The 26924-nt window shown below is 37.7% G+C and overlaps 1 protein-coding gene across 1 annotated transcript in view; it reads left to right on the top strand.

Annotated features, from left to right (window-relative positions):
* Window positions 1-26924, top strand: part of LOC145981415 (photoreceptor-specific nuclear receptor-like) — a 142364-nt gene that overhangs the window by 93930 nt on the left and 21510 nt on the right. The window contains exons 5-6 of the mRNA XM_083114652.1: window positions 2640-2733; window positions 9870-10025. Of these exons, the coding sequence (XP_082970778.1) occupies window positions 2640-2733; window positions 9870-10025 (250 nt within the window). The remainder of the gene's footprint in view (window positions 1-2639; window positions 2734-9869; window positions 10026-26924) is intronic.

The following is a 26924-nucleotide window of genomic DNA, read 5'->3' as shown; positions in this document are numbered from 1 at the left end:
CTAGAGTAACCCAGTAATGGAAACCTGCAGTAAGGACTGGGGTTCGTCGTGCTGACCACACGCCACCCCATGACTGGTTGGATGGTCTCCCACTTCAGCATGTGGAAATGAAGCCAGCAGTCGGTAGGTAGGACCTGGCCCTCACGGACTTTTAAACCATGGGCTATATTTGGACATTAATTTCATTTATTTAGCTAATACACTGTACAAAAGTGCATCTTTTGTTACATTATTTTTGTAAACAATAGATGAAGAGGAGAAGGGAAAGGTCTTGTATTAAATTTGTCTCCCAGGGAAGTTACTTTTTTTTTTAACAAAAGAAATGTGTGTGTGTCTCAGGGGCGTGCTGTGAATTTTCGTGATGGGTCAGTTTTTCATTTCGGCCAATTACAACATTTTCAAATGTAACATAGGGGGGTGTAAGGGTAAATTTGGAGACAAAATTTCACGGTGAAAAATTTTAGGAGGGTATGGAGGAAATTTGGGGGCAGGGAGTTGTTGAGTGTGTGTGGATAAATTGCTGGTATACACACAAGAGGGGGCTGGAATTGTAAAGTGGGTTCTTACTCTCCCCACTGAGCCAGCCCTTTATCATATTTTCCCTGCCTTTAGCCCTTTTTTTATGGCTACTGTGCCAAGAGAGTGTGTACGTCACTGCAAGAGTGTGATTTTGGAAATGTTCATGTCTTTGCATTACATTATGAAAATTACTGAAGTCATTGTGGCTTGCATCGTTCCATGTTCGAATAAAATGATTTATTAATAGCATTGCTACTGCATAACCACATAAGTAACATCGTTGCCTTGTAATGAAGGGACCCTGGATTTTGAACCCACTTTAAAGTATAGCTAGAGTCCAAATTAGCCTTTCTGTGCATAAAGTGTACTCAAACCTATTGTTTTTTAATGAGACACTTTTAACTGCGTATTGAAAACTTTCCCGTTTTTCTTACTTGTTTTGATTATGCATAGTTCAGGACACGGTCTCATAATTCACCACCTCCAACTTTTCGGTAGAAGTTCTTTAACTGAATGAAAGAAGATCCCTAATTGAGTCCTTACCTGCACCACTCCAAATTGATGGTTCGTCTCCTTTGTCTGCCTTGGTGGTTCAAAACCATACTTTAATGCAACACAGGACGATGGCTACAGTAAAGAAAAAAATACCCTTACCTCTTCCTCACCCTGTTTGCAGTGTTAGATACCCAAGTGTAAGTGTAGTGATATGTCCAAGTATTGGCTGTTTATTTTGTTTCTTATAAATACCATACGACCGGTACTCATTGACTAACTTCATAAGCTAATTTGTTCATTACTATTAAGTTTCAGAAGCATTGAAAATTCTGGAAGTTAGCAACACTTGTGGCCAGCATGTACGAGGTGTTCACAACACCCTTGCCAAAGATGAAGCAGGCCGGAGGTTGCTTGCCGTCGACCATTTTATTTGTGAAGGAAAAAGGACAGTGATCATGCAAGAATTGCATAAGTCACTCCAAAAGCATGGAGAAAGGCAGGCAGCCCTCTTCCTTCTAACGTGGATCAGGTGTGCCACGTTACCAAGCCTTGTGAAGGCTGCAACTGCTCCATGTTTGCAGCCAATACGACGGAAATAGGGGAATTGAAAAGTCTGAAGATGTAAAAATATGTTAAAGTAGATAAATTCCATTCCGAGGTGTATAAAGGCATTGAAAATCATGAACTTAAGATATCAAAATTGTTTTTCAAAAAACCAACGCAGGCGGTGCTTGCTCCGCCTTCCTTTACTGCATGCTTCTGGTGTATCTAGTGTAGTGTGACGTCGGGTATGGCATGGGATCGAGTCACGCCGGAATGTAGATCAGATAAATAAGATAGGTTTTTAAGTTTGATTTAGCTAACCACCTCTACCCTTAAAGAAGCTGATGAAGGATCGTTGGGAGCCTGTGATGTTGAACGCTACTCACCCCTTGCTGTAGGTCTGTCCCTCGGTTTCTGGCGTCGGCGACGGTTGTATGGTGACAGGTGCCTGCTGGAGAGATCGAAGGTGGCAATAAGAGGTGGCAGGCAAATTCGGCGACGTGATTCTATGTAGTGCAAATTCTCTGGCTGGCTTTGGCTAACGATCTTCCGTAGTCCGGACTGCTTCTTGGGCTTCTCGCTTGTTGCCGCCTCGTAACGTCGCGATCTCTCAACTGGCCGTCGTCTCGTTGATCAATTTGCTGGTAATTGTGGAGCGAAGTGAGAGATCGATTTACCGTCTCCAGGGGTTTTATACTTTGGAATTGAGTCATGACTTGGTGGTCTTTTCACCTCCAGCTGTACACCTGGGGTATCCCTGGATGCACATGGAAATTTACAGTGGAGGTGCACTCACCGCTGGCGAGGGCCGTTGCCTTGCTGACTGTGCAGAGCCGAGTGGAAAATTCTTGATGCTCGGCTCTGCATCCGGTGGAATGTGGGGTGAATGAGCATTCAACTTGCGAGCTTTAGAGGGATGTTTTAGGAAAATTGATGTTTCTACCTTTATGCTCCCAATTCCTTCATCACTAGATGGAAGCAAAGTCATTTATGAACATACCACAATATTTAGCATAGTTCTTATGATGAACATAGTAACAAATAACTATAAGCACTGACTATGCATATTCTTTATCTTGCAGCTTCCCTTTAGGGACCAAGCCATTCTACTCGAGGAAGCATGGAGCGAGCTGTTTGTACTGAGTGCTGCACAGTGGGCACTGCCTGTGGATGAAGGTAAGCATTTCTGAGAAAAATCTGTACAAGAAACAGCCTGTAATCACTCCAGTTGCTTGATTCATGGCATTTTCCAGACCTCCATGGCAGAGTGGTTCGCACAGCATGCTCACATGCCAAGGATCCTGGCCAGAGCATGAGTGTTCTTTGTAAGTGTTCCTTCATCAATTTCATGAATCATCACTCATACTCATCTTAACTGAGGATTGTTGGAGGATAAAGTACTGAAATAGTGAACTGGCAATGCACCTGTGACTGCGTATCAGTTGTGATTATTAGGGCTATGGAGTTGGTGAAATGTATATTTTTTTCTCCTGGGCATTGAGGACAATGGTAACCTGATAGTAAGCTGGTTCCCTTCAGTTAGAACCAGCAAACATAGTTTTTTTTTTCCCCTGCATTTTCTGGCCTTTTAGGTCATATTATTTTTTTGTTTTGTTGGATTTTTTATCATTTTGAGGTTTCTTTGTGCTCCTTCTCTGTTGTTTTGTCTGTCCATTTGCATTCAAGCATAAATTTCTAGCACATGTTTAAATTCCCTAAAATGGTATTTTTACCAAATACTCCATTAATCAAAAATATGGTCAATCGAAAAGCACAATGTTATTTTTGACTGAAATATTTGGCATTGGAAAAATAATTATTGTGCTAAAGTTATTTTTTCTTCAGCAAATTTAAAATATTTTGTGTGAAATCTACTTCGATGTTCCTTTGCTGGTCACTATTATCGTTTTGACCTGTGGATTTAAAGTAAAATTTGTCAACGTAAAAAAAAAAATAATAATAATAAATAAGTTGATGCATGCAAAACCCAAATGTATTTTCAGATGCTGACTGACTAGCATAATTGTGCATTGCCCACTCAGAAAGGAGGTCGGTGAATTACGTACATAGGTGGAGTTCTGGAGGAACCAGGGGGGGGGGGGGGCTGCCCCCCAATTTAAAAAAAAAGAGTAAAAAAATAACACATGATTATGTTCAATTACTACATTTGTTATGAAGCCATACCTCAAATCTTGACGTTTGGCATGATGGCATGTGCAGTAATTGCACCGATATAGCAGGTCTTAGACGATTTGATTGATGTGTACAGTTTGAAGAAAGAAAAACATAAAATGACTTTGTATTGAGTGAACAGTTACTGCTGAGGCATCAAAAGAACTTTTCAGTTTAATTTTTCTAATATTTCTGAAGCTTACTATTGTACCATAACTTTTTTAAAGTAATACGAGTATTGTATCAATAAAAAATAATGAAATGCAAAATGCAATAATCGTACTGTTTTCCTTCTTTTATCTTTTAAAACTGACAACCAATATACTAATTAAAATTTGTTAACTTAAGCGAGGAAATTTAACATTTTCAAATCTAAAAGGCCTAGAACTCAGTGTTTTTAAGTTTTTTAAAACTCCGCCAGACCCCTTATAAACTAGGGGATATTCAATAACCCTCAGGTACATCATATGCTTCTCCCAGAGTCTGCCCCCCCCCCCCCAAAGCTAAAGCTCAAACTCCGCCCATGCTTACGTAGAAAAACCTTGTGGTGTATTTTATGTAATCTTCGAGGAAAAGTGAACTACATTAGCAATTGCTTCTCCCTCTTCATTTGGCAGTTTAAACTAACAAACTGGTTTTAACGAATTATTCAACTTCTCTCTTTAAACTTCAATTGAAACAAATGAAACTTTTATTTTCAGAGCAAAAATAATTTTTAGGTCATTTTCTAAAATTTATAGGTTATTGTTTGAGATTTTTTATGTCATCAACTTCAGAGTCCTAGTGATTACTACCTTGGTGAGAATGTTGTGTATTGTTGTGATTCTGACTATTAAGGTTTCGGTCTGCAAATTGATAGTTGACAATAACACCACTAAACCTAACCTGCCTAACGTATTCACGTTTATTTCTGCTATTACATGCATTCGTGAGTAGGTTTGGTGCTATTAGCATGTATTGGGTTGGCCCATAACTCCTGGCGTTTTTTTAAAGTGAAAATTTTGCGTGAAAAATAAAATGTGTTGGCAATGCGTTTTATGTTATTCGATAGAGAATTATGTGCTCTACAAAATAGTGTGTTTAGTTTTTTATGCTGATATACTTTTTGTTCTTTTCAGGTCATAAAAATGGAGTGTCAAGTCGACAAAAAAGAGCATTTTCGACACCTTCTGCTGTTTGCGTTCAATCGAGGTGCCAAAGCAACAGAAGCTGCTCAAGAGATTTGTGAAGTGTATGGCGAAGAAGCGATGCCTCTTAGGACGGCTCAAAATTGGTTTAAGTGATTCAAAGACTGCAATTTCGACCTCAAAGACATGCATCGCACTGGACGCTCCGTTCAGTTCGATGAGGAGTGACTGAATCAGCTTATTCACGAAGATCCACACCAAACGACGAGGGAATCGGCAGAGATAATGGAATGCTTCCATAGTACCATAGAGCGCCACGTTCACTCAATGGGAAAGGTTCAAAAGTTGGGTGCATGGGTTCCGCATGCTTTGAACGACAACAAAAATCAACGAGCCACGATCTCCGCCGGTTTCCTTGCCCGTCATCAGTCAACTCATGGACACAAGCAGAGATTCCTCTACCTAATTGTTACCGGCGATGAAAAATGGTGCCTGTACGTCAATATTAAACCAATTTTGAGCTTCTTTGCCATACACTTCACAAATCTCTCGAGCAGCTTCTGTTGCTTTGGCACCTCGATTAAACGCAAACAGCAGAAGGTGTCGAAAATGCTCTTTTTTGTCGACTTGACACTCCATTTTAATGACCTGAAAAGAACAAAAAGTATATCAACATAAAAAAACTAAACACACTATTTTGTAGAGCACATAATTTTCTATTGAATAACATAAAACGCATTGCCAACACATTTTATTTTTCACGCAAAATTTTCACTTAAAAAAAAACGCCAGGACTTATGGGCCAACCCAATACTTACAAATTCCCATAGCTGTGGCTTGTTTAAAAAAGCCACTTGTGTAGGTTGTGGTTTTCAGAAGTAAAAATATATATGACTTTATCCTTCTAATTCTGTTCTATTTCTTGCACTTTCTGATGTAGCTGTTCCTTGTATATTAAGTGTCCATGATCCAGATGTTGCTTTATTTTCTACTTGTTTTGATTCTTGCCAGTTGGTACAGTTGGTAATGGTATGCCTCTCATGTGCCAGTTTAATCTTTGGTTAAATAGTGGTACTTTCAATGGTGCGGATGTCCGCATGTGTTGCTGTACATAACCAGATGCAACATTTGGTCTATTGGTTGCATGTTTATTTGGTTAACAGGAAACAGTAAATTCACCATGTAAACATACTTGTGCTTTTGTAACAATTAAAGCATTTTGATCGTCGAATAATGGAATCATTTTGATGCAGGGAGGAGGTCATAATTCTCTCTTGGCCCAGCAGTAGTATAATAATAATAATTAAAAAAACCTGACCACTTCCTCCTAGGAAAATCCTGGGCACTCCACCACATGTAGCTCCTCGGTAGTAGCGAACATTGAGGTTTCAATTGGTGATCTCCCACCACACATTCCCGGTTCGAGTTCTGGCATAGGTGCCCTTTTTATGATTTTTTTTCATCTAATCATCGTTCATTGTCACCATGATTTGCCAAAAAAATGGCAGAAAAACTACTCAACACATGCAAAATGTGCAGTCCACGAATTGCAAAAAATTTCAATGACAGTAGTTATTATATCGACAAATAAAAGAAACTTGTTGGAACACTGAAGGTGAAGGCAACAGACTGTTCAGATGTATGCCAGAAAACTCCTCTTTCGGGACCAGTGGTGAAGTCAGAAGTTGCAGTTGGGAGGGGTGAATTTTGGTAGGGTTAATCGAGAATCAATTCTAACCTACACTTGCACTTTTTTTATGTAAACAATATCCCCCTAGTAACCCTATAGCGCTACAGCCCAATTTTGGGCCCTAGCTTACCTACCGACTGCTGGCCTCCCTCCTACGTGGGCCACCAGAGGGGCATGGAGATATGCAGCTAGACTAGGGGGATGGGTGGTCGGCCCGACTAACCCCAAGCCGTTGTAGGACTTTGCGACCGGATTACGCTCACTCACTTGGAGCTCCCAATTTCCTCACGATGTGGTTGCCACTAGCCCTATACACAGGCCGAAAATTCCTGAAGACTGAACCCGGGATCGAACCCATGCCGCCATCCAAAGCAAGGTGCCTTAGACCGCACGGCCACGGAGGAGGACATGCAAACAATACATAGTACGATAAAAAGGAAACAAAGATGACTTCTGTGCTCTAGAGATCAGCGTATTGCTTTGCAAAAATAGGGTCCAGAGCTGAATGGTTATTATTGTACGTCATTATCATAATTCCTCCTATTGCCACAGTCACTGAACGATCAGATATTAGAAGTAAATTGAATAAACAAAGAAACAAGAACCCATTCTCTCAAGGGCTCTAGGGTTCCATCCTCTTCTGACTTCTGAGGCATACTGCACAGTGCTTCAGATCCAAATTTAAACTGTAAATCTAGTATTGATTAGCCTATCATGAGGATAAAGTGATTTTAAAGCAATTTTTTTAAAAAATATTTTCGAGCATCGAGTCTGTTAAACTTGGTGAAAAAAAGGCAGAACATTTGAGTCTTGCAGGCATAATAATATATCCGAAAACCTGGCATTTGGGAGGGGCGATCGCCCCTATCGCCCTCCCCATGGATCCGCGCCTGTTCAGAACACAGTACCCCCTCAGTTATACGTGTGCTCTGGTTTGACTGGCGTTAACTTTTTTTTGGAACTGCATGCCAAAAGACAAACTCAAATTTAGCTCCACTTCTACTCTGAACTTGATCTTCCCACCTTCAATCTCCCTTAAATTGGGATCATCCCCTGGGCTGTCATCTGAATCATATACAGGGTGTTTCATAAAGGACTTTACAACTTTGAAATTATATATAAAATTATTCACATGCCTCACAGATCTGGTTTTGGTGTCATTTTGTAGCAAAATACATCAAGTTTTGACTCACGTAGTAGCTTAGTTTCGAATCATTCCACCGCTAGTGCTAGTGACAGTTGTACCAAAATTGCTGCCTTCAATGGTTTCCAGTGACTGTTTGCAAATTCACTTCCAGCAAGATGACGCACCACCACACTACCTCAAGGACTTCCGGGATTTCCTCAGTAACCACTTTCCAAATCAGTGGATAGGTCGAGGTAAACCGATTGCATGGCCACCTCGTTCTCCAGACCTGACACCTTGATTTTTACTTCTCGGGATTTATCAAGGATAAAGTTTTCAGATCACGCCTACCTGCTACACACGCTGATCTGAAAGCAAGAATCTACACTGAAGTTGAGGAAGTTACGCCTGACATGCTGTAGTGGGTTTGGCAAGAAATCGACTCAGATGGGATGTCTGCCAAATTAGCAATGGAAGTCACATTGAACCTTACTGACTTATAGGGTAAAAACTTGATGTATTTTGCTTCAAAATGACACCAACACCAGCTCTGCAAGTTGTGTGAATAAATTTATATATCATTACAAAGTTGTAAAGTCCTTTATGAGACACCCTGTATGCCTAAAAATATTTCCAGGGAAGACAGTCACCATGTTTATCATCTTCATTCCAGGTAATGTAGAATTTACCGAATATTCAAACTCTCAACTTAGCATTTCCCCCCCCCCCCAAAAAAAAACATGTTGGATGTGGAATTTTAAAGAATGAAAGAAAGAAATGTGGCTAATTTGCCTGGTAATATTTATTGACCCCACTTGATAATCATCATTAAATGCTTGACTTGTTAACATAGGCATTATTAACAAAGCTATTTTATTTTTGCAGAAATCAAGATGTTGTTGAAAGCATTTGATTTAAAAAAAATCGTGGAGAAGAATATTTTTTAAAACAAATTTCCAAGTAGAGTTGAAAGTGCAACTTTTAGGATATGTAGTCTTTCAGTTGTTCATAGTTTTAAGTGCAATGTAAGATAACTAAATTTGTTGGTGCATTTAGGCACAGTCAGTGGCATGCCCAGGATTTTCAAAAGGGGGTAGGTACATATACTTTTTTTTTTAGTAGTCAGCCCTCATTTTACCATCTTTTGCTGCCTTTGACTTTTTTTTTTTTAAATACTGGGCCAAAAAAGGGGGGTTACAAACCCCACCAACCCTGCCACCCTTGGGCATGCCACTGCACACAGTTGACACTCAGTTAATTTTCTTCAAGTTCATCATTCATCCTCATCTTCACGATTAGCCAAAAGTGGCATAAAAGCAAAGTAAAAGTAAAACAAATCAATTAAATGTAGAATTAGTTGTAACTGTACTTTTTTGCTCACTTAACTGACTGAATTTATTCGCACAACTACATATGTGCAGTTTTTGGTAACATTATAGTATAGGGGAGACTGATTTCTTCAAATTTACAGGAGAAAGTACTTACGGAAATCATTTTGTGTAGCGTTGTGGAAGTTCGTGAATGTAGTTTTGATCCGTTTTAATGCGAATACATGTTGTTTTTGCGAAAATCTCTGTCCGACATGTTGTTTCTGCTGTCGCCATTTGCTTTCTGCACGAGAGCACAATGTTCCGTGTGTTAGATGATGTAACCGCATAGTCATTGTTTCGAACTCGCCGTGTTTTCAGTAGAACATGACGTGTCGAGTATTTTTTATTTTTTTTTTAACTATGCTTGCCTAACCTAACTTAACCTAACCTTACGGAAAATGGTTTTTGGGGCTAATGTCAATGGTTTTTGGGGCTAAGGTCAATGGTTTGTGCGGCTAACGTCAATGGTTTGTGAGGTATTAGAATAATTTCAAATCCGGGCACGAAAGTAGGTATTTTCTGGTGAATGAGGTTGCAACACTGCATAAATCGACAAAACACTCGCACAAAGCACCCTGAACCAGTACGCTATCGCCCGCCATAATGTGTTACAGAATCAAAATAACAAGTAACAGTAAGTACTCGTAAATGTAAGAAATATACATTATGTTAGTTAGAAATGCATTATTTCACCTTAGGAAATGTTCCGCATTCCAATATAGTACGTTAGCAATTTAAAAAAGTCCGAAATATATGATTTATAGGTGTCTCCCCCATACTATAATAGTACCCAGTTTTTCATAGAAGACTAATTTTTCTTTCTTTAGGTTTCCTTGTGAGTGGGACTATAGCCCCACCTTCTCGTCATGCCGTACTGGAAGAGGATGCTCGAAGGTTGAGAGAGACAATCACTCGCCTGTCTCTCCTCAGAGTGGACCACACGGAGTATGCCTGTCTCAAGGCCCTCGTTCTCTTCAAACCTGGTGAGTAATTTTGTAATTGCAACTTCTAGAACGGTTTGTTTGCATTTGATGCTAAATGAACTGCCGCAAGCCCTAGATTTTTATACTTGCCCCGATTGGTAGAGAAAATTTGTTTCAGGTGGTGTTTTTTAAGAATTCATTTACCACCCATGGATTGTCTTAGCATGATGTCGTTAGTGAGAGATGGAGGGAGAAGGACTTATCAAAATAAGAAAGTAATATTGTTTATATCGGTACTTTATTGGGATGAGTCAAAATTGCTCGATGTTGTGTTAGATTATATAGCTGGTTCATTTCAAAGATATATCCTCTGAGAGCTATAATCTAGAACTTAATGCAAAGTTATGTGAAATCTTTGACTCAACCAGGAATTTACCCTGGTCTCTGGCATTTATTTCATATCTTCAGGACTTCCACACACCTGGAAATCTCAGGAAATTTGAAAAACTAGAAATGCATAAAAACATCAGGAAAAATCTTCAATTGATCAGTGAAATCCAATGAAGCAAATTGGAGAGACTATGCACCTACCTGCAAATTCAGTAGCTTGCTTTACAAAAGCTACTTGTGTTCAGTAGCGTAGCATCCTAGTACGCCCATACGCTCGGCGTTCCCTGATTTAAAATTTTAAAAATGCGTAAATGCTGCAAATATAAAGTAAAATATGACTAATTATATACATGTTTGAGCATTATGGCATTATAAAAGCTAATTTCTCGAATCGTCTACAACGCTCCACTAACACCTCTCGTTGTAGCATTTCTCTAATGCCTCTGCTTGCCGGATGCTGGGTAGGTTTGGTGTACAGGACCATGCCTTCCTGGAGGCAGAGAGGAGGAGGGAAAGCTTGTCGCTTTGATCTCTACAGCACGGGCAAAATGCTCTCGCCATACGTGGGCGTACGGAGCGCCTGATTGGTTCTAGGGTCCATGTGACCTTTCCTGCCTTCCGATTCAAGGCGCTGTACTTCCGATGCAGACGACAGAAGTAGAATATACCCGGTTTTTCGCGCTCTTGCCCATAGACAAACCTCGTGCCTCTGCTCGTGCTGTGTGATGCTACAATACGCAATATTCACTTACGTATCTTTAATGACCACTGCATTGTGTAATTTATCACAAGAACAGTGAAGTGCATTAAAAACTAAAAAAACAAACCATTTTTTTTGTCAAACAAGTTGATAAAGTCCTTGTGGTAGAAGTTCAGCCTGTGGCTGCTCTACCACCTAACCCGCAAAACTATTTATTTAAAAAAATATTTTTTCGTTAGTATCTTACTGCCTAATATTATGCCAGTGGAAATGTTTAGCATTCGTTTCAAAACTCTTAACATTGTATGATCTCTTGACAGAATTATTTTAAAATGTTTATCAGCATTCTCAAGATGCAATAAACAGTGGCCTGACACTCTGAATTACTAATAGGCACTGTTACGTCAGTAGAATGTATGATTGTACAGAGTGTTTTGCACAGCGCGCTAAGACGCCAGAGGTTTCAGGTTTGAATTCCGGCCTACGCATGTTTGTTATTTGTGAGTGTCTCTTCATCAACTTCATCCATATCATCACTCATATTCATATTTGCAATTAGCCAAAAGTGGTAGGAAGCAAAGTAAAATAAACCAAATCAATCAATCCCCATCATGTTCTAGAGGCGCTTGTGATTCAGGTAGGTTTTTTTTAATTACTTGCGTCATGCCGAAAAGTTTCCTTGATTATAAAATACTGTTTTGCTACACATGTGTTATACGTGCGGAGCATACTCCGAATGGTGTACGGTGTTTCTGACTTGAGCAATCTAATTAAAAATGGTATAAAACACCAGTGCTCCAAGCATTTGTTGCACACTGAGGCATCTTATTTTCTAGATAAAACAAGCATGGATCATGTTTTATCGGAACCCGGCTGACTTCATGTAATAAACACAATGAGGTTGTGATTTTAAATATACAATACATATGTCGGCTAATTCCATAAGTAAACTCTTGAGCAAAAAAAAGGCCTACCCTTCCTTCAAACTTGGCGTTCCCATCTGAAATGCTCATGCTACGCCACTGCTTGTGTTGCCTGTTCATGTTGCATTTGCAGATTAATTGATATGACCATTTGTAAAACTGTTTGATGCACTATAATACACTTTGAGAATCCATTTAACTCCCAAGAAACATTTAATCTTTGTCCTTAACCCATTTTGTGCGGTGGATCCACATATAGAGACTCTATACAGGTGATCCTTTATTGCGGAATGTCTATATATGGATGGTATTTTAAAATTAATGGTTGTTTGTAGCTTTTAGGGCCGGTTCTTCAATGTCTGGTAAACTTTTTGGTCAGCCAACCACCAGTTGGAGTTCACCTCCCCTCTTAAACCAACACGGGGTTTTTCAATGTAAAAATAACCAAAGGTTCGTTGACCTTTAGTTCGGCACATAATTGTGAGTTTGCAATGCTGAGCGAAAAATTCGATCCCTCTGCCATCTAGGTGTGTAAATTCAAATCAAACTTTGCCTGGTGTGAAAAGGTAGAACTACAATAAGGCACATACGGTTGTTGAAATTCATTGTTTACATTGAAAATACAGAACCTAATGTGCTACGTATTTCGTTCCTACAAATAAATACACATGAGAAAACACTTACTGCACATTTGGCTTTTTTCTTGAAACAGACAGACTTCACAACATAGTAATATGGTATAAATTGTTATTCTTTTTCTTACGGAATGAGAGAACAAATACAAGTAACTAGCTATGTAATAAGAAAAAATAAGTTGACATTTGCATGTATATTATGACTAAAATTTTATTCCCAGTTTGTACTCGACGATATTCGAAGCAACAATTTTTTATATTTTTTTATTTTAATAATAATAAATAATAAAAAAATATAAAAAATTGTTGCTTGGAATATCGTCGAGTAGAGATACTGTGTAATAGTTGGCTGCAAAGTTTGAAAGTTCAATGAAAATATTTAACTTCTCCGTGATACGACGTTCTTCCAGGTAAGGTACGTGTACAAACTGGGAATAAAATTTTAGTCATAATATACATGCAAATGTCAACTTATTTTTTCTTATTACATAGCTAGTTACTTGTATTTGTTCTCTCATTCCGTAAGAAAAAGAATAACAATTTATACCATATTACTATTTTGTGAAGTCTGTCTGTTTCAAGAAAAAAGCCAAATGTGCAGTAAGTGTTTTCTCATGTGTATTTATTTGTAGGAACGAAATATATATATATATATATATATATAAAAATAAACGGTCTGCAGCAGGACTCGAACTCGCAACATAAATTGAGACCACTACCAGCTACTGCCTTTATCCACAACACCAACTTGCCACTTGGAAACTGGCTTCACGATTGGATAGATGCCTTTGGTGCATGAACACAAATCAATGTCTGGCGACAATTTCCTTTCTTCTACCTGTTACTACGCGCTTCATTTGAACTCTGCCAAGCACAAGAAGTTTATTTTTGCACCAATGTAACTTTTTAACTGAGATATTGTCTGGTGAAGATCGATGTTCTGATGAGACAGCCATGTTTGTTCGAAACTACCAGTCATCTCGCTGACCTCCGGCTGCAGCACGGATCAAGTTCACAGCCACTTAACCTCCAGTTGAGGAGTTGACCGCTGATGAAAAACCCAAAATTGCTGTAACCTCTAGTTATTTGCTCAATCCGAACTTTGATCGCACATTGCAAAACCAGCCCTCATTAGTATATTTGGGCACACAATCTATTGTTGATGTTTTGTTAGTTCCTGAAAAATATTTTTTTTTCTAATGACTGTTTTTCAGCATTTTACAATTTGCTGCAGTTTTACAATATTTACGATGAATTTGTGATTGCATCTAAATATATAGGATTTCTTTTTGGAAGCACTTCTCTTCAATGTCGCCACAGGGAAGAGGTTAATTACATGCACAGAAATGTCATTTTATTCTTGAAGTAGTTTCATTATTGGCATCAGAAAGCAGGGATGAACTGATATTATTTTTTTCTGAAACTGATAAACTATGTACGTACAATTTAATGGTACTGATAAATGATATTCTACTGATCCAGTATAAAATTGCAAGTATCCTTTGAACATATGAAAAGTTCATTAACTCTTAGGTGCTGGGCCCTTTTATGCAATAAAGCCTGAACGCCAAGCATGTTTTCAGTGGGAAGTTTAAAATTGGCCAAGGTTTTAAATAAAAATTTGCCTCACTAGAACCAATGCTAAAGGCTGTTTTTTTTTTTTCAGTAGAATCTAAGCTATGACAAAAAAAATTTTCATTTACCAAGCACTAGAAGATGAAAGTAAACAAATCTTTGTCTTTTTGATTGATTTGCTTTATTTTACTTCGCATTTGTGCCAATTTTGGCTAATTTGCGAAGACTAAGAGAAAAAATAATATTTTTTTAAATGTAAAAACTGATTTTTTCAGCAGGAAATTCCCTCTCTCCCAAATATTGTCAGAAGAAAATTTAACTTTACTTATTGCTAATGTTAAGCCATGGTTTGATAATGAATGTCATAATCTAATAGAAATAAGAAATCAGGCTAGACTTAGGTGGTTAAATAACTCGGATGATACAAATCTAAGCCATTATAATAGAATAAAGCGAGAAGTTAACCGCACGTTTAGAAGTAAAAAAAGAGATTACTTGAAAAGCAAAATTAACGAAATTGAAACAAACAGCAAAAATAAAAATATCAGAGATTTATATAAAGGTGTAAATGAATTTAGAAAGGGGTGGCAACCTAAAGTAAACTTGATAAAAGATAAAGACGGTGATTTTCTAGCTGACCCAAGCGATATTCTAAATAGATGGAAGAACTACTTTAATGACCTTTTAAATGTCCATGTAGGAGATAAATCAGAAGTAAATGAAGTCCACACAGCAGAACCTTTAGTTCCAGAACCTAACTTGACTGAAGTTAAAGATGCTATTAAAAGGCTAAAGAATAACAAAGCACCTGGCATTGATTTAATACCAGCTGAGTTAATTAAATATGGTGGAAATTCATTAATATGTCAAATTCATAAATTAATTTGTTTAATATGGAATAAAGAAGAAATCCCTCAACAGTGGAAAGAATCCATAATTGTTCCTGTGTTTAAAAAAGGTGATAAAATGAACTGCAATAATTACCATGGAATTTCTCTACTCTCAACAACATACAAAATATTGTCTAACATTCTTTTAACAAGACTAACCCCATATGCTAATGAAATTATAGGTGATTATCAATGTGGATTTAAACGTAACAGATCAACTACAGATCAAATTTTTCACATCAGACAGACACTTGAAAAAAAGTGGGAATATAATCAAAATGTCCATCAGCTATTCATTGATTTCAAAAAAGCATATGATTCGGTGAAAAGAGATAAATTATATAATATATTAGTAGAGTTTGGAATACCTAAGAAGCTTGTTAGTATGATAAAAGTATGCACCAGTGAAACAGAAAGTAAAATTCGTGTGGGTATTAATATGTCTGACAAATTTACAATTCATGATGGGTTAAAACAAGGAGATGCATTATCTCCATTGCTCTTTAATTTTGCCTTAGAATATGCTGTAAGGAAGGTAAAAGAAACTAACGAAGGACTAAAATTAAATGGTGTGACTCAGTTGTTAGCATATGCAGATGATGTAGACTTACTGGGGAATGATGTGAATACAATTAAGAATAATGCTAAAATATTTTTCAAAACTGCTAAAGAGATAGGTTTGGAAGTTAACAAAGAGAAAACTAAATATATGCTTACAGGCCGAAACCAAGTGTTAGGTAATAATCAAAATCTAATTATTGATAACAACTCGTTTGAACCAGTTTCCAAATTCAAATACTTAGGAGTAATATTGACAAATGAAAATTATATTAAAGAGGAAATAAAAAGTAGGCTTAATTCAGGAAATGCATGTTACTTCTCTCTTCATAAACTTTTGTCTTCTCGTTTAATATCTAAGAAACTAAAAGTTAAAATATACAAAACAGTAATTTTGCCTGTAGTATTATATGGGTGTGAAACTTGGTCCCTTACATTGAAAGAGGAACATAAATTGAAAGTATTTGAAAATAAGATCCTTAGAAAAATCTTTGGACCTAAAAGGGATGAGGAGACAGGTGAGTGGAGAAGGTTACATAATTTAGAACTACATAATTTGTATTCATGTCCAGATATTATTAGAATAATTAAATCAAGAAGACTTAGGTGGGCAGGCCATGTGGCACGAATGGGAGAGGAAAGAGGAGTTTACAGGATTCTTGTTGGAAAACCAGATGGTAAGAGACCTGTAGGAAGGCCAAGACGAGAGTTAGTTAGTTAGTATTGCTAATGACATATCAAGTCCCATATGACACTCAAATATGTATCTCCAAACGTTATCTGATACCCACGTTGTTCCCAAAGTCACACAAACCCCTTGTGACAGATATCGTGGCCAACATCTAAGGGTTAATTAATACACGTGATGAAATGATTGCATTGGGTCTTGCAGTTTGCAGAATTGTGCACTAAATTACAGATCATTTATAAATATATCTAATCCATATTATTATTGGTAATTTTACCGAGAAAATGATGTATCGATGTGCCTATTATACACAATACAGATTAATCTATCCCCTACCCTCCTCAAATAATAAAGAAGTGGGGATGATATGACATGAGAGAAAATTGAACAATTGTAAAAATGATTTTAAAATAGCAATTGTACTGTGTATCAAGTACCATGGAAAACTCATGGGAAAATACATTTGAGTTTATGTTGAAACTCTGATCTTGCAGATATGAATCCAAAGATAAGCCTAGACATTACGAATATGATCATAAAACATTTAATTTATTACTTAATACATGATTGGTTTAAAAGTAATTAATTCGTGTTCTAAAGTGTCCTTCCTCACAATATCACCGCAGATTTTAAAATTAAAATAGCATGTTTATTATTCTGATTTAATGAGCCTCCCCGATGGCACAGTGGTAGCATTGTCACCTTGTAATCGAGGTGTTCCGGGTTCGATACCCGGTGGAAGCACATAGTGGTTCGGATCCCACTTTAAACTGTAGGTCCAGTCCCGATTAGCCTTACTGTGCATAAAGGGGACTTAAAACAACAACAACAACAAGAACATTATTCTGATTTAATTATACACGTGATACAGAAAGACGTTAAAAAATACATATTGTACTTGTTATTTAAGGAAAGGATAATGGAAATTTTCATAAGCAAACTCGAAATATTGAAACAATTAATATTTTTTGTTAGAACTGAATTTGAAAATTCAGGTGCCCGTTATATATCCACCACAGCATTTGAAACCCTGGCGTGAGAGCAGTAGCGCTAGTGTTTCCAGTTTAAGTTAAGGAAAAGCTTGTAGTTCGCATATTGCGCTACTATAGAGCATTCCCTGACATTCGCTACGAGACTCGACGGCAAGCTGCCCATCATCAGCGCTTGTCTTTCCTGGCGAACGGGGTCCGCGACAGTCGCTGGAGTCGACTATTAAAATTACAGTTTTCATATTGTGTACTAACCTTCACTACAGAAGGTGTTGAAAATGATGTCCCTCTGCTGCAACACATTCCTGGCATCTCCGAAGGAAATTGGCATTTACACGTGCAAGTTCGTCTACTGTAATTCTCCAGATTTTTCGTACAATACTCTCTTTTAACTCTGGGATGGTGTGCGGATTGTCTTTGTATACTTTATTTCCCCATTTTTCTTTCCATTTTTATTCAGAACTGACCCTGTTACTCTAAACTTTTTACGAGGTTTAATATAAGCGACTGTCGTGAACCCGTTCACCGGGAAAGACAAGCGCTGATGCCGGGCCGCTTGCCGCAGAGTCTCGTAGCGAATGTCAGGGAATGCTCTGTATATTTCTCTACTCCTGGCCATGTCCAAATTCGAATACATAAGCACCTTCTTCATTTTTCATTCCCAGTCTTGTCATTTCATGATGTAATTTTAATAAGTATTAGTGTCATTTGTTGGGCCTGTATTGAAGCTCGGCTTGACCTTTGGCCGATGCAGAGCATCTGTTTTTGAATGTTTCTCCTTTTGAAAAACTGCTATGATATTCCAGTGGCCGCGGTGGCTCAGTCGGTAACGCGTCTGACTACCATGCTCAAGGTCCCGGGTTCGATCCCCGGCCGGTTCAAATCCGGGAACTTTTCTAACGGTGGAAGCGGCCCCGGCGCCTACCCAGCGTCGAATAACATGGGTACCTGGGGGAAACCCTGGGGGGTAAAGGCGGTCAGGGGCATGATGCTGATCACATCACCCCCACTCACGACCGGATCAAGAAAGTGTGGGGCGTTACCCCCACACCCCCTATACGCCTTCATGGCGTGGTGCTATGCACAGGGGAACACTTTACCTTTTTTTTATCTTCTGCTATGATATTCCAAAATTATATCTGTTTAGTAGGATGTTTGCATATTTGCATGTTTTTTTTGGAGGGAGGGGAGATTCATATGCTTTCAATGGATTTATTGATTGATTATGAACACTGTGGTAAAGTTTTGTAGTGCATGCAAATGCACATTTGAGCTTAATGTGCATATTATTTGCATATATTGATAGTAATTTAATGCAATCTATTTCAAGTTTGCCTCTTTTTGTATATTGTCTTTTGTGTCGAGAATAATCTAGGTTTGAGTGGTACTTGTTTTTTGGGGGGGGAGATAAAGGGGGCACATCCTCTCGTGGCTGCAACTCTGCGTTCCTTGAAAGGATGTACATTCTTGCAACCATGCCAAGTTCCGTTGAAAACAGGCTGATATTTCTTGTGGAAAAAATAAGTGTTTAAGAATGCTGCCAGCTTATGGACACAATTTCTGCAATTTCAACAGTAATAATGGGCATTTGGAGGACTGAGCTGCCGAGGAGTGGCTCACTTGCAAGTGTTCTTCAAATGGTTCAGATCAGTGATCACATTCCATGGTCGATTTCAGTCTGCTGCAAACAATGTTTACCATCATGGTTGAGAGCAAGCTGTGCTGTTGTCTAATGTTTGTAATGATCAGATTTTTGTGAACTCTTACCATTTTTTGATGGCAGATTAGATATGAATACACCTAATAGTATCAAGTAATTAAAATTTCCAAAATTTCTATTTCAATTTTGTCACCAGTTCGGATTAGTTACAAAATTACTTATGTGAGCCCTTTTTGCCTCGTTTCTTTTAATTTTGTTTCGTCATTTCTCGGAAAATTTGCACCTTCGTCAACAACGTGTGTGAAGTGAGTGTAGTCTACTTTCGATAAAGAAAAAATTGCAAATAACATTTTTTCATAGAACTCAAAACAATGGTGTTCGATCACTGAGGAGCATACCAAACGAAGTAACAAATCTCTAACCTGTACATGACCATTATTGTCTAATTTGAGTATGTCATTACTTTTTATGTATACTAATGAACAAAAAGACAGAACTGAAATCAGGGTGTACTGTCTGGAAAACTTGAAAGTCAGGGAATTTATTTTTTGCTAGAAATGTCAGGGAAATTTACTGTTTTTCTGGAAAAATCAACATGTTTGTAGCAGTTCACTAAAAGTAGATTTTTGAGCAAAGAAAAGAAAAAAAGGACAAGCAGGAATTTTTTGTAAAAAATTAAATTTGTTGTGGACAAACAATACTTCAGTTTAGTATATTGAGTGTTATCGGTAGTTACAGTAGAGATTTCATATTAAATACTCTGGAAAATGTTGTGTTTTGAACAATTTTCAAGTAGAGATCTACTACTGTAAGTGACTATTGGCATTACCACTTTCTCCTTGCAATTTTTTGATTGTTTTTGGTTGAGATTACGAGTAGGGTGACCAGACATATACAATCAAAAAAAGAGGACAGAGCATGGTGGAAAAGGAGGACAAAGTCATAAAAAATAGGACAAAAAAAATGGCAACTCATTTTGCCATTACTCAAAATCACTTTGCTTATATACTCTATGTGATCAAAAGTATCTGGACACACCGCGAAATGTGTGTTTATCATAGAGGGCGACACAGTACTGCCATCTACCGCATGGAACACTTAGTCAGTGAACTCAGTACTGCAGACAGTGTGAGACAGCAGTACGGGATGGTCTGAGGAACTCAGACTTTCAATGTGGTCAGTTGGTTGGGTGCCACTTGTGTAGGAAGTCTGTGTGTGAGATTTCCACCCTCCTAAACATCCCTCTGTCCACTGTTTTCGATGATATAGTGAAGGGCCAACCTCCCATGTTGACCTCCAGAGACCATCGAGTGTTGAAGAGGGTCGTACAGCATTATCGTCAATCATCATTGCCACCATCACACAGGAATTCCGAACTGCATCAGGATCTACTCCAAGCACCATTACTGTTTGGCTCAAGGTGCGGCATCTTGGTTTCCATGGCCGAGCAGCTGCCCATACGTCAAACATAACACAGACAAATGCCAAACGCCGCCTCGTGTGGTGCAAGGAGCGTCGAAACTGGACCATAGAACAGTGGAAAACCATTGTGTGGAGTGATGAATCACAGTACACAATGTGGCGATCCGATGGTAGGGTGTTGGTGTGGCGAATGCCTGATGAACGACATCTCCAGCCTGTATAGTGCCGACAGTGAAATTCGGAGGTGGCGGGGTTAAAGTGTGGTCATGTTTCTCCTGAAGGGGGCTTGACCCCCTTGTTGCTTTACATGGCAATGTCACGGCACAAGCTTACGTTGACATTTTAACAGCTTTCATGCTGCATCTGTCGAAGACCAGTTCGGGAATGACCATTGTGTCTTTCAACACGACCGAGCACCCGTCCATACTGCAGGGCTTGTGGGGGAGTTGTTTGACGAGAACAACGTCCCACTAATGGACTGGCCTGCACAGAGTCCTGATTTGAATCCCATAGACCATCTCTGGGATGATTTGGAATGCCGACTTTGTGCTAGACCACACCGATTCACATCAACACCTCTTCTCATTTTGGCGCTCTGCGAGGAATGGGCTGTCATTCCTCAGGAAACCTTCCGGCACCTGATTGAAAGTATGCCTGTGAGAGTGAACGCTGTCATCAAGGCTAAGGGTGGGCCAACACTGTATTGACTGCCAGTGTTCCCGATGGAGGGCTGCCCAAACTTGTACTTTATTTTCAGGTGGGTGTCTGGATACTTCTGATCACATAGAGGATAATTCTGATGATTTTTTTCAATGATTTCTTCTTACCTTTAAACAACGAAAGCAAACTCCTAATCTACTAATTAACACATGACAATCATAACTAAGAATATCTATATTTTGAAGCACAGAATTTTAATGTTTTTCCAATTGTTGGATATTAGATATCCTCATAAGTGAAAGCAAATGTAAGAGTAACCTTTGATTAACTTATTTCCAAAACAGAATTTAAAGTTTATGTAGTTTAGATTGGGTCAAGAAATATGATTTCAATGCCACAAACATTTCTATCACTCTTTCAACAGCAACAACTCATATTCGTTTATTTCATCCTTTAAAAACTGGATATTTTCTTGCAATATCATTGATGAATTTACACTTTCGCTTAGTTATTTCATAAAAGTAAACTTGATAGTCAAAATTCTCACCACGCGTTTCTCTATCGCCTATGTATGACTCGAAATTGAACTGGCCGACATCTGTGACGGAATGGTTAGCACACCGAGCAAGAATGCCAGAGGTCCTGGGTTCGAATCTCAGACTGGGCATGTGTGTTTTTTGTGAGTATACCTTCATCAAGATCATCATATCATTACTCATCCTCATCTTTGCGATTAGCCAAAAGTGGCAGAAAAGTGAATTAAAATAAACCATATCAATCAATCAAAAAGAACTGCTCAGACTACATGTGTTTCGCAAGTCTCATACAAGTTGGAATAATACGTACTAATGACTAGGCGTGTGTGGGACAGAACATTTTTTGGTTGGGACGGGAATTTGTTTTTAAATCCCGACCTTTGAGACGGGAAAAATTTGCAATTTTCCGACCAAGCCGAAAAATTTTCGGGACGGGATATGTTAAAAGTTTCACGATGATGGGGAAATCACGAATTTTACATGTAATTTTCCCTTAAGCTTTTTTTCTGAAATTTCTTAAACAAAAGCTAACAATTTCTGAGAAGTGTCAAGACACTTACAATGCAAAAAACATCACAATTAACCACTTTCAAAAATGACCATTTGGAAGTTCCCGACTTTTCGGGATCCCGAGCACTTGGAAAATACCAAATGGTCATTTTAAAAAGTCGTTAATGCTCGAAGTTTTCTGCATTGTAAATGTCTGTAACTTCTCGGAAAATGTTAGTTTTATTTCAGAAATGCAAAAATAATCACTTAAGGCGAAAACGACGTGTAGAATTCGAGATTTCCAGAGCTTCGGAAAATTTCGAACATTTTCCGTCCCGAAAATTTCCGAGAAATTGCGAGTTTTTCCCATCCCGAATGTCGGGATTTGAAAAATTTCCAGTCCAGATCCCGTGCCTACAAAAAAAAAAATTGTCCCGCACACCCCTACCTACTAATGACTCAGTTGGGAAAGTGATCTTGTTCAGCTCCCAGATGCTAGGTGAGCATTGCTTGAATACTTAATGTGGCCGAAGTGATATGATGATCCTCATGTGTGGAAGCATTCTCTATGCAGCATATTTGCTACGGTCGATGCTATACTCTCCCCTCCCCCCCCCAAAAAAGGAGGACATTTACTGTTTTCTAAAAAATCCGCCCGGACACTGGACAGACACCTAAAAAGGAGGACATGTCCGGATAAAAGAGGACGTCTGGTCACCCTAATTACGAGTAGATAGAACATACGTTACTAAATTCTACTCTAATTATCAGGCACGTATATTCTAAGCTAGCTACGCTATCTCCCAAACAAAAATACAGGAAATAATTGACTGGCAAATGTGACTGATGCTTCACTCTCACATAATAAGTGATGAGGAAAAAAGTGCTAGTGTATGGTCGTCTTTACTTTAACCTATATCCAGACTTCTTTCTGAACATTCTTCCCCAAGCACTGGGCAGAGAAGTGTTTAGTTCATCCCAGATATCCCCTCAGTGTTGCCAACAATTGGAATGCAAAACCCGCTAAATGAAATGTGTATAAAAATGTACAAATGTGTAATTGATGACAGCGTATTTTCCATGTTGACAAAACATTAATGTAAAAGTCGATGATAAAATATTACACAAACTTTAACTAAATGATGTAGATGACAATCAGCTGTAGCACTTTCTGTACCAGATTTAGCAATTTTATGATGAAATTTGCAAATTTTTCCTGCCACCTCTTGCAATTCCACTTTTGTTGCCAAACAAGTCAAAAAGCAGACTTACCCTTGCAGTTCCTTTGGTAATTGTCCGTGGGGACCCTTCGCTCTGGGGCTTTGAGCCTGTCCATAGCCAGGAAAACGTAAACATCCTTGCATGATAAGAAAAGTTGAAGTGTCATCTTTAGTAGTACAAAACTGGATGGGGAGGAATTTTTAAAATTTTTGCTATGACAGAGTTCGTGTGTGAAGTATGGCATGTGTTGTACTGTCCTGTGCGCATGTGTGGTAAAGAAAAAACAAATGGATATAAGCCATGAACACCATTCTCTTGCATTCCTTATGAAGATACATTTGAAATAAATTTCGATGTAGTGTTTAGTGTGTGTGTGTGTGTGTGTGTGTGTGTGTAAGAAAAACAAAAAAAAAGAAACTTTTTGTGAAAAGTGACCTAGAAGTTTACACATATGGAGAGTTATTTCGTACCCGCATATAGGTCTAATGTAAATATTGCATTAACAGGGCTGCTACTTTTTGTAAGTAAACCTGAAGTAGCTTATGTTCATATGTATTTAACGATGGAATTTCAATGTAATAAAAAATTCAAAAACGTGAATGAAAAATTAATTGAAATTTTACATTATACTTCCACAATAAACAACATCGTTTGATTTCTAATTGTACACTGTTGTTTTCAGCCTAACTTCTTTTGCACAAGACCACACCAGGACTTGAATTCTGCAATCAGTTCCTTGTACTCCCAAGCAAGCCAAGCCAGTCCAGTTCATCAAGGTTGGTTTTTATGAAGGTCCGATTTTCATCTAATACACAGCCCGTAACTGCATCATTGATACAATATAATTGTATAATGCCACAGAAAAGTAATTTGTAACAGACTCTTTGAAGTGAAACTTCCTTCACCATTGTGTGGATGTTACAAAATATTCCTTTCAATTAATGTACCATTCATTTACATGTCTCCATGTAGTATTATAAAACTCATAGCTGCAAGAACCTTTTCCGATTTACAGTTGTCCAATGAAAAGATATGTTAGTGATTGTTATGCAGGAATGCTACTTCAAAAATGTTTGCAGAATATGACAATGAATGATGGTAAAATGGCCATTTAATGTTGTTAAATTTCTTGAATCCAATGTCTTTCATTTCCTATTACTGTTGTCTTCCTGTGGATGCAGTGGCAGTGCCAGGATTAATCATCTGGGGGTGCGATGTTGAAAATAAAGAAAGCATGAAATATGCATGCATGTTTTAGCAGAGGCGCAAACCACGAATAATTGTCGGGTGGGTGCAGTTACCAGGATATAATAATAATAATAATAATAATAATAATAATAATAATAATAATAATAATGACATTATTATTATTAGTAGTAGCAGTATAGTAGCAGCAACAGTAGTTGTAGTAGTATCAAAGATGATGTTATCCTCGTAAATCACTCAAAAGGAGGAAGTGCTAAAGCATTTGTTGGACAAACGATTTGAAATATTTTTCAACACGTTTAATTTCACATTAGCTAATAATTTAAAAGAAGCACACAAACTGTATTTTTGAAAGAGACAAAATGCATGACGAATATACTTTTTTATGTGCATATGACATCATGTATAACTTTCATGTACAACATATGTTTTACATATATGCAACATGTTAACACTAAATTGTGTACGTATTCAAAGTTTCTTTAATAGATATATTAATTTAATTATTTAAATGCATTACATAATCAATTCATCCGTCTCATAACAAACCAACAGCAAAAATGATGTAAATCTCTCAAATGTGCACGCTCCTTTTCATCCAAACACTTATTCATGCATTTAAGACCAACTGCTTAGCATGAAGCAACAGTCTGAAGTACATAGTTGGTCTTACTTCTCTCTCGAAATTTACAATGCATTATAGAAAAGAATGATATTGCTCGCTTCCCTCGCAAGAATTTTTTTTAGATCCCAATAATTGCAAACTGAAAACAGTTTTAATTTAATAGGGTGCCACATGCTCTCTTTTATAACATTTGAATTTAGATTGTTCAACGCCCCCTAGCTACAGCTCTGAACTTTTACATATTTACGAAATGCATTTTTGTTTGCCTAAAATTTGAAATCGAGGATGGTAATTGCCTCTCTGTGCCCCCCCCCCCCCCCCCAACCTTGCAGGTGCCCTTGGCCATCTGGAATTAAAAAAATAAAGAAATACATGAAAACTAATTCAATCATTAGTATCATTTTGTCCCGCTACTCTTACATTCTGCTAGCCTTGCTATTTTTTACTTCAATGTTTGCCCCATAGAATTGATTTCCAACCAAGGTTGCGCAGTGTCAGGACAAAATGCGAAGTGCAGGGCAACTTTATCTTTGTTAAAATCCCACACTATCCCATCAACGAACTGTAACATTTCATTTTGAACTTTTTTGGGCTCCTCGACAAAGTCTGAAATGGTACTTTACTAAACATGTTACGTGAAACACACAGAACGTACTAACATGTAAACTTCCTGTCACGATACAACTCACGTTAAATAATTTCCCGAGCACATCCTGATTATGTCTTGAAAGCACCTGAAATTTTTGTTCCAGTGAGACTTGGAGAAAAGAGGATCAACAAGTAGGCAGACAACCATTTAACATCAATGAAAAAAAAAAAAAAAAAAAAACAGCTGCATGAAAATATCGAAAAACACAAACAAGCTGCTTAAAACAAAAGAAGAAACAATTCTTAACAACAATAGTGACGAAAGAAAATACAACGGCCTCTGATCTTTATAGACAGGAAAAGATATGCGGCTTCTCTTTCAATGATTGGCTGTTGTATACAATTACAGAGGTCTCACTCAATACCTAACACTCGAGTGCTCAATGTGACTACAACTTATGACACCGTAAGAGTTCATGTTTACAACATTGGTTTTGAACACGGGGGTGCAAGCACCCCTTCACACTGCCCCTGTGTGGATGCATAGTATTGTTTTGTTAGCTGGCACAGTCAAAAATCTGTTTAAAAAATCACGCACATATAAGTTATAACAGGCTAATTTAACTCTATAAGAAATTAATACAAATGTTATCATTGCAACATTATTCATTTTTGTCATTTTAAACTTCAATTTGCATTCATAGAACTTTCCAAGTTTAAAAATGTCCTGGTGAATATGTACTCGCAATGTTGCCTATTCAAGTGATTAATATGAAAACTCCGTAAATATTGTTAATGTTTCCAATGTTGAATGCATAATTTTTTTGTGTGCATATGTAACAGAAGCAACTCGGTGAAGCTGTTTTCCAAATTGTCAGTTCTAAATTATGTAGTAGATCTGTTAATTTTCAATTAATCCCTATTTTATATCTCAGATTTATAATTTTGTGTTATTACCTACAATTCTGATACATGTATGTCATTGTATTATGTGCTGTTTATGTGCAATTGATAAAATTGAATATTGTAAATAGTGTGTTATACTTGCTTATATCCAGAACAATAAAATCTCAAGTATTATAAAAAGTTCCTAAAAGCTGTTACATTGCTGCTTTCAAATTATATATATTAAAAAAAAAGTGATTAACTGAGAAAGGATAGTAAATATATTTGCTTTCAAAGGAAATGGAAAAAAAAATACTTG

Source organism: Lepisma saccharinum, chromosome 29, assembly GCF_977018435.1.
Source record: "Lepisma saccharinum chromosome 29, izLepSacc3.1, whole genome shotgun sequence".
Classification (NCBI taxonomy): Eukaryota; Metazoa; Arthropoda; class Insecta; order Zygentoma; family Lepismatidae; genus Lepisma; species Lepisma saccharinum.
The sequence above is the reverse complement of the archived record's forward strand: the minus strand, read 5'-3'. Positions and strand labels throughout refer to the sequence as shown.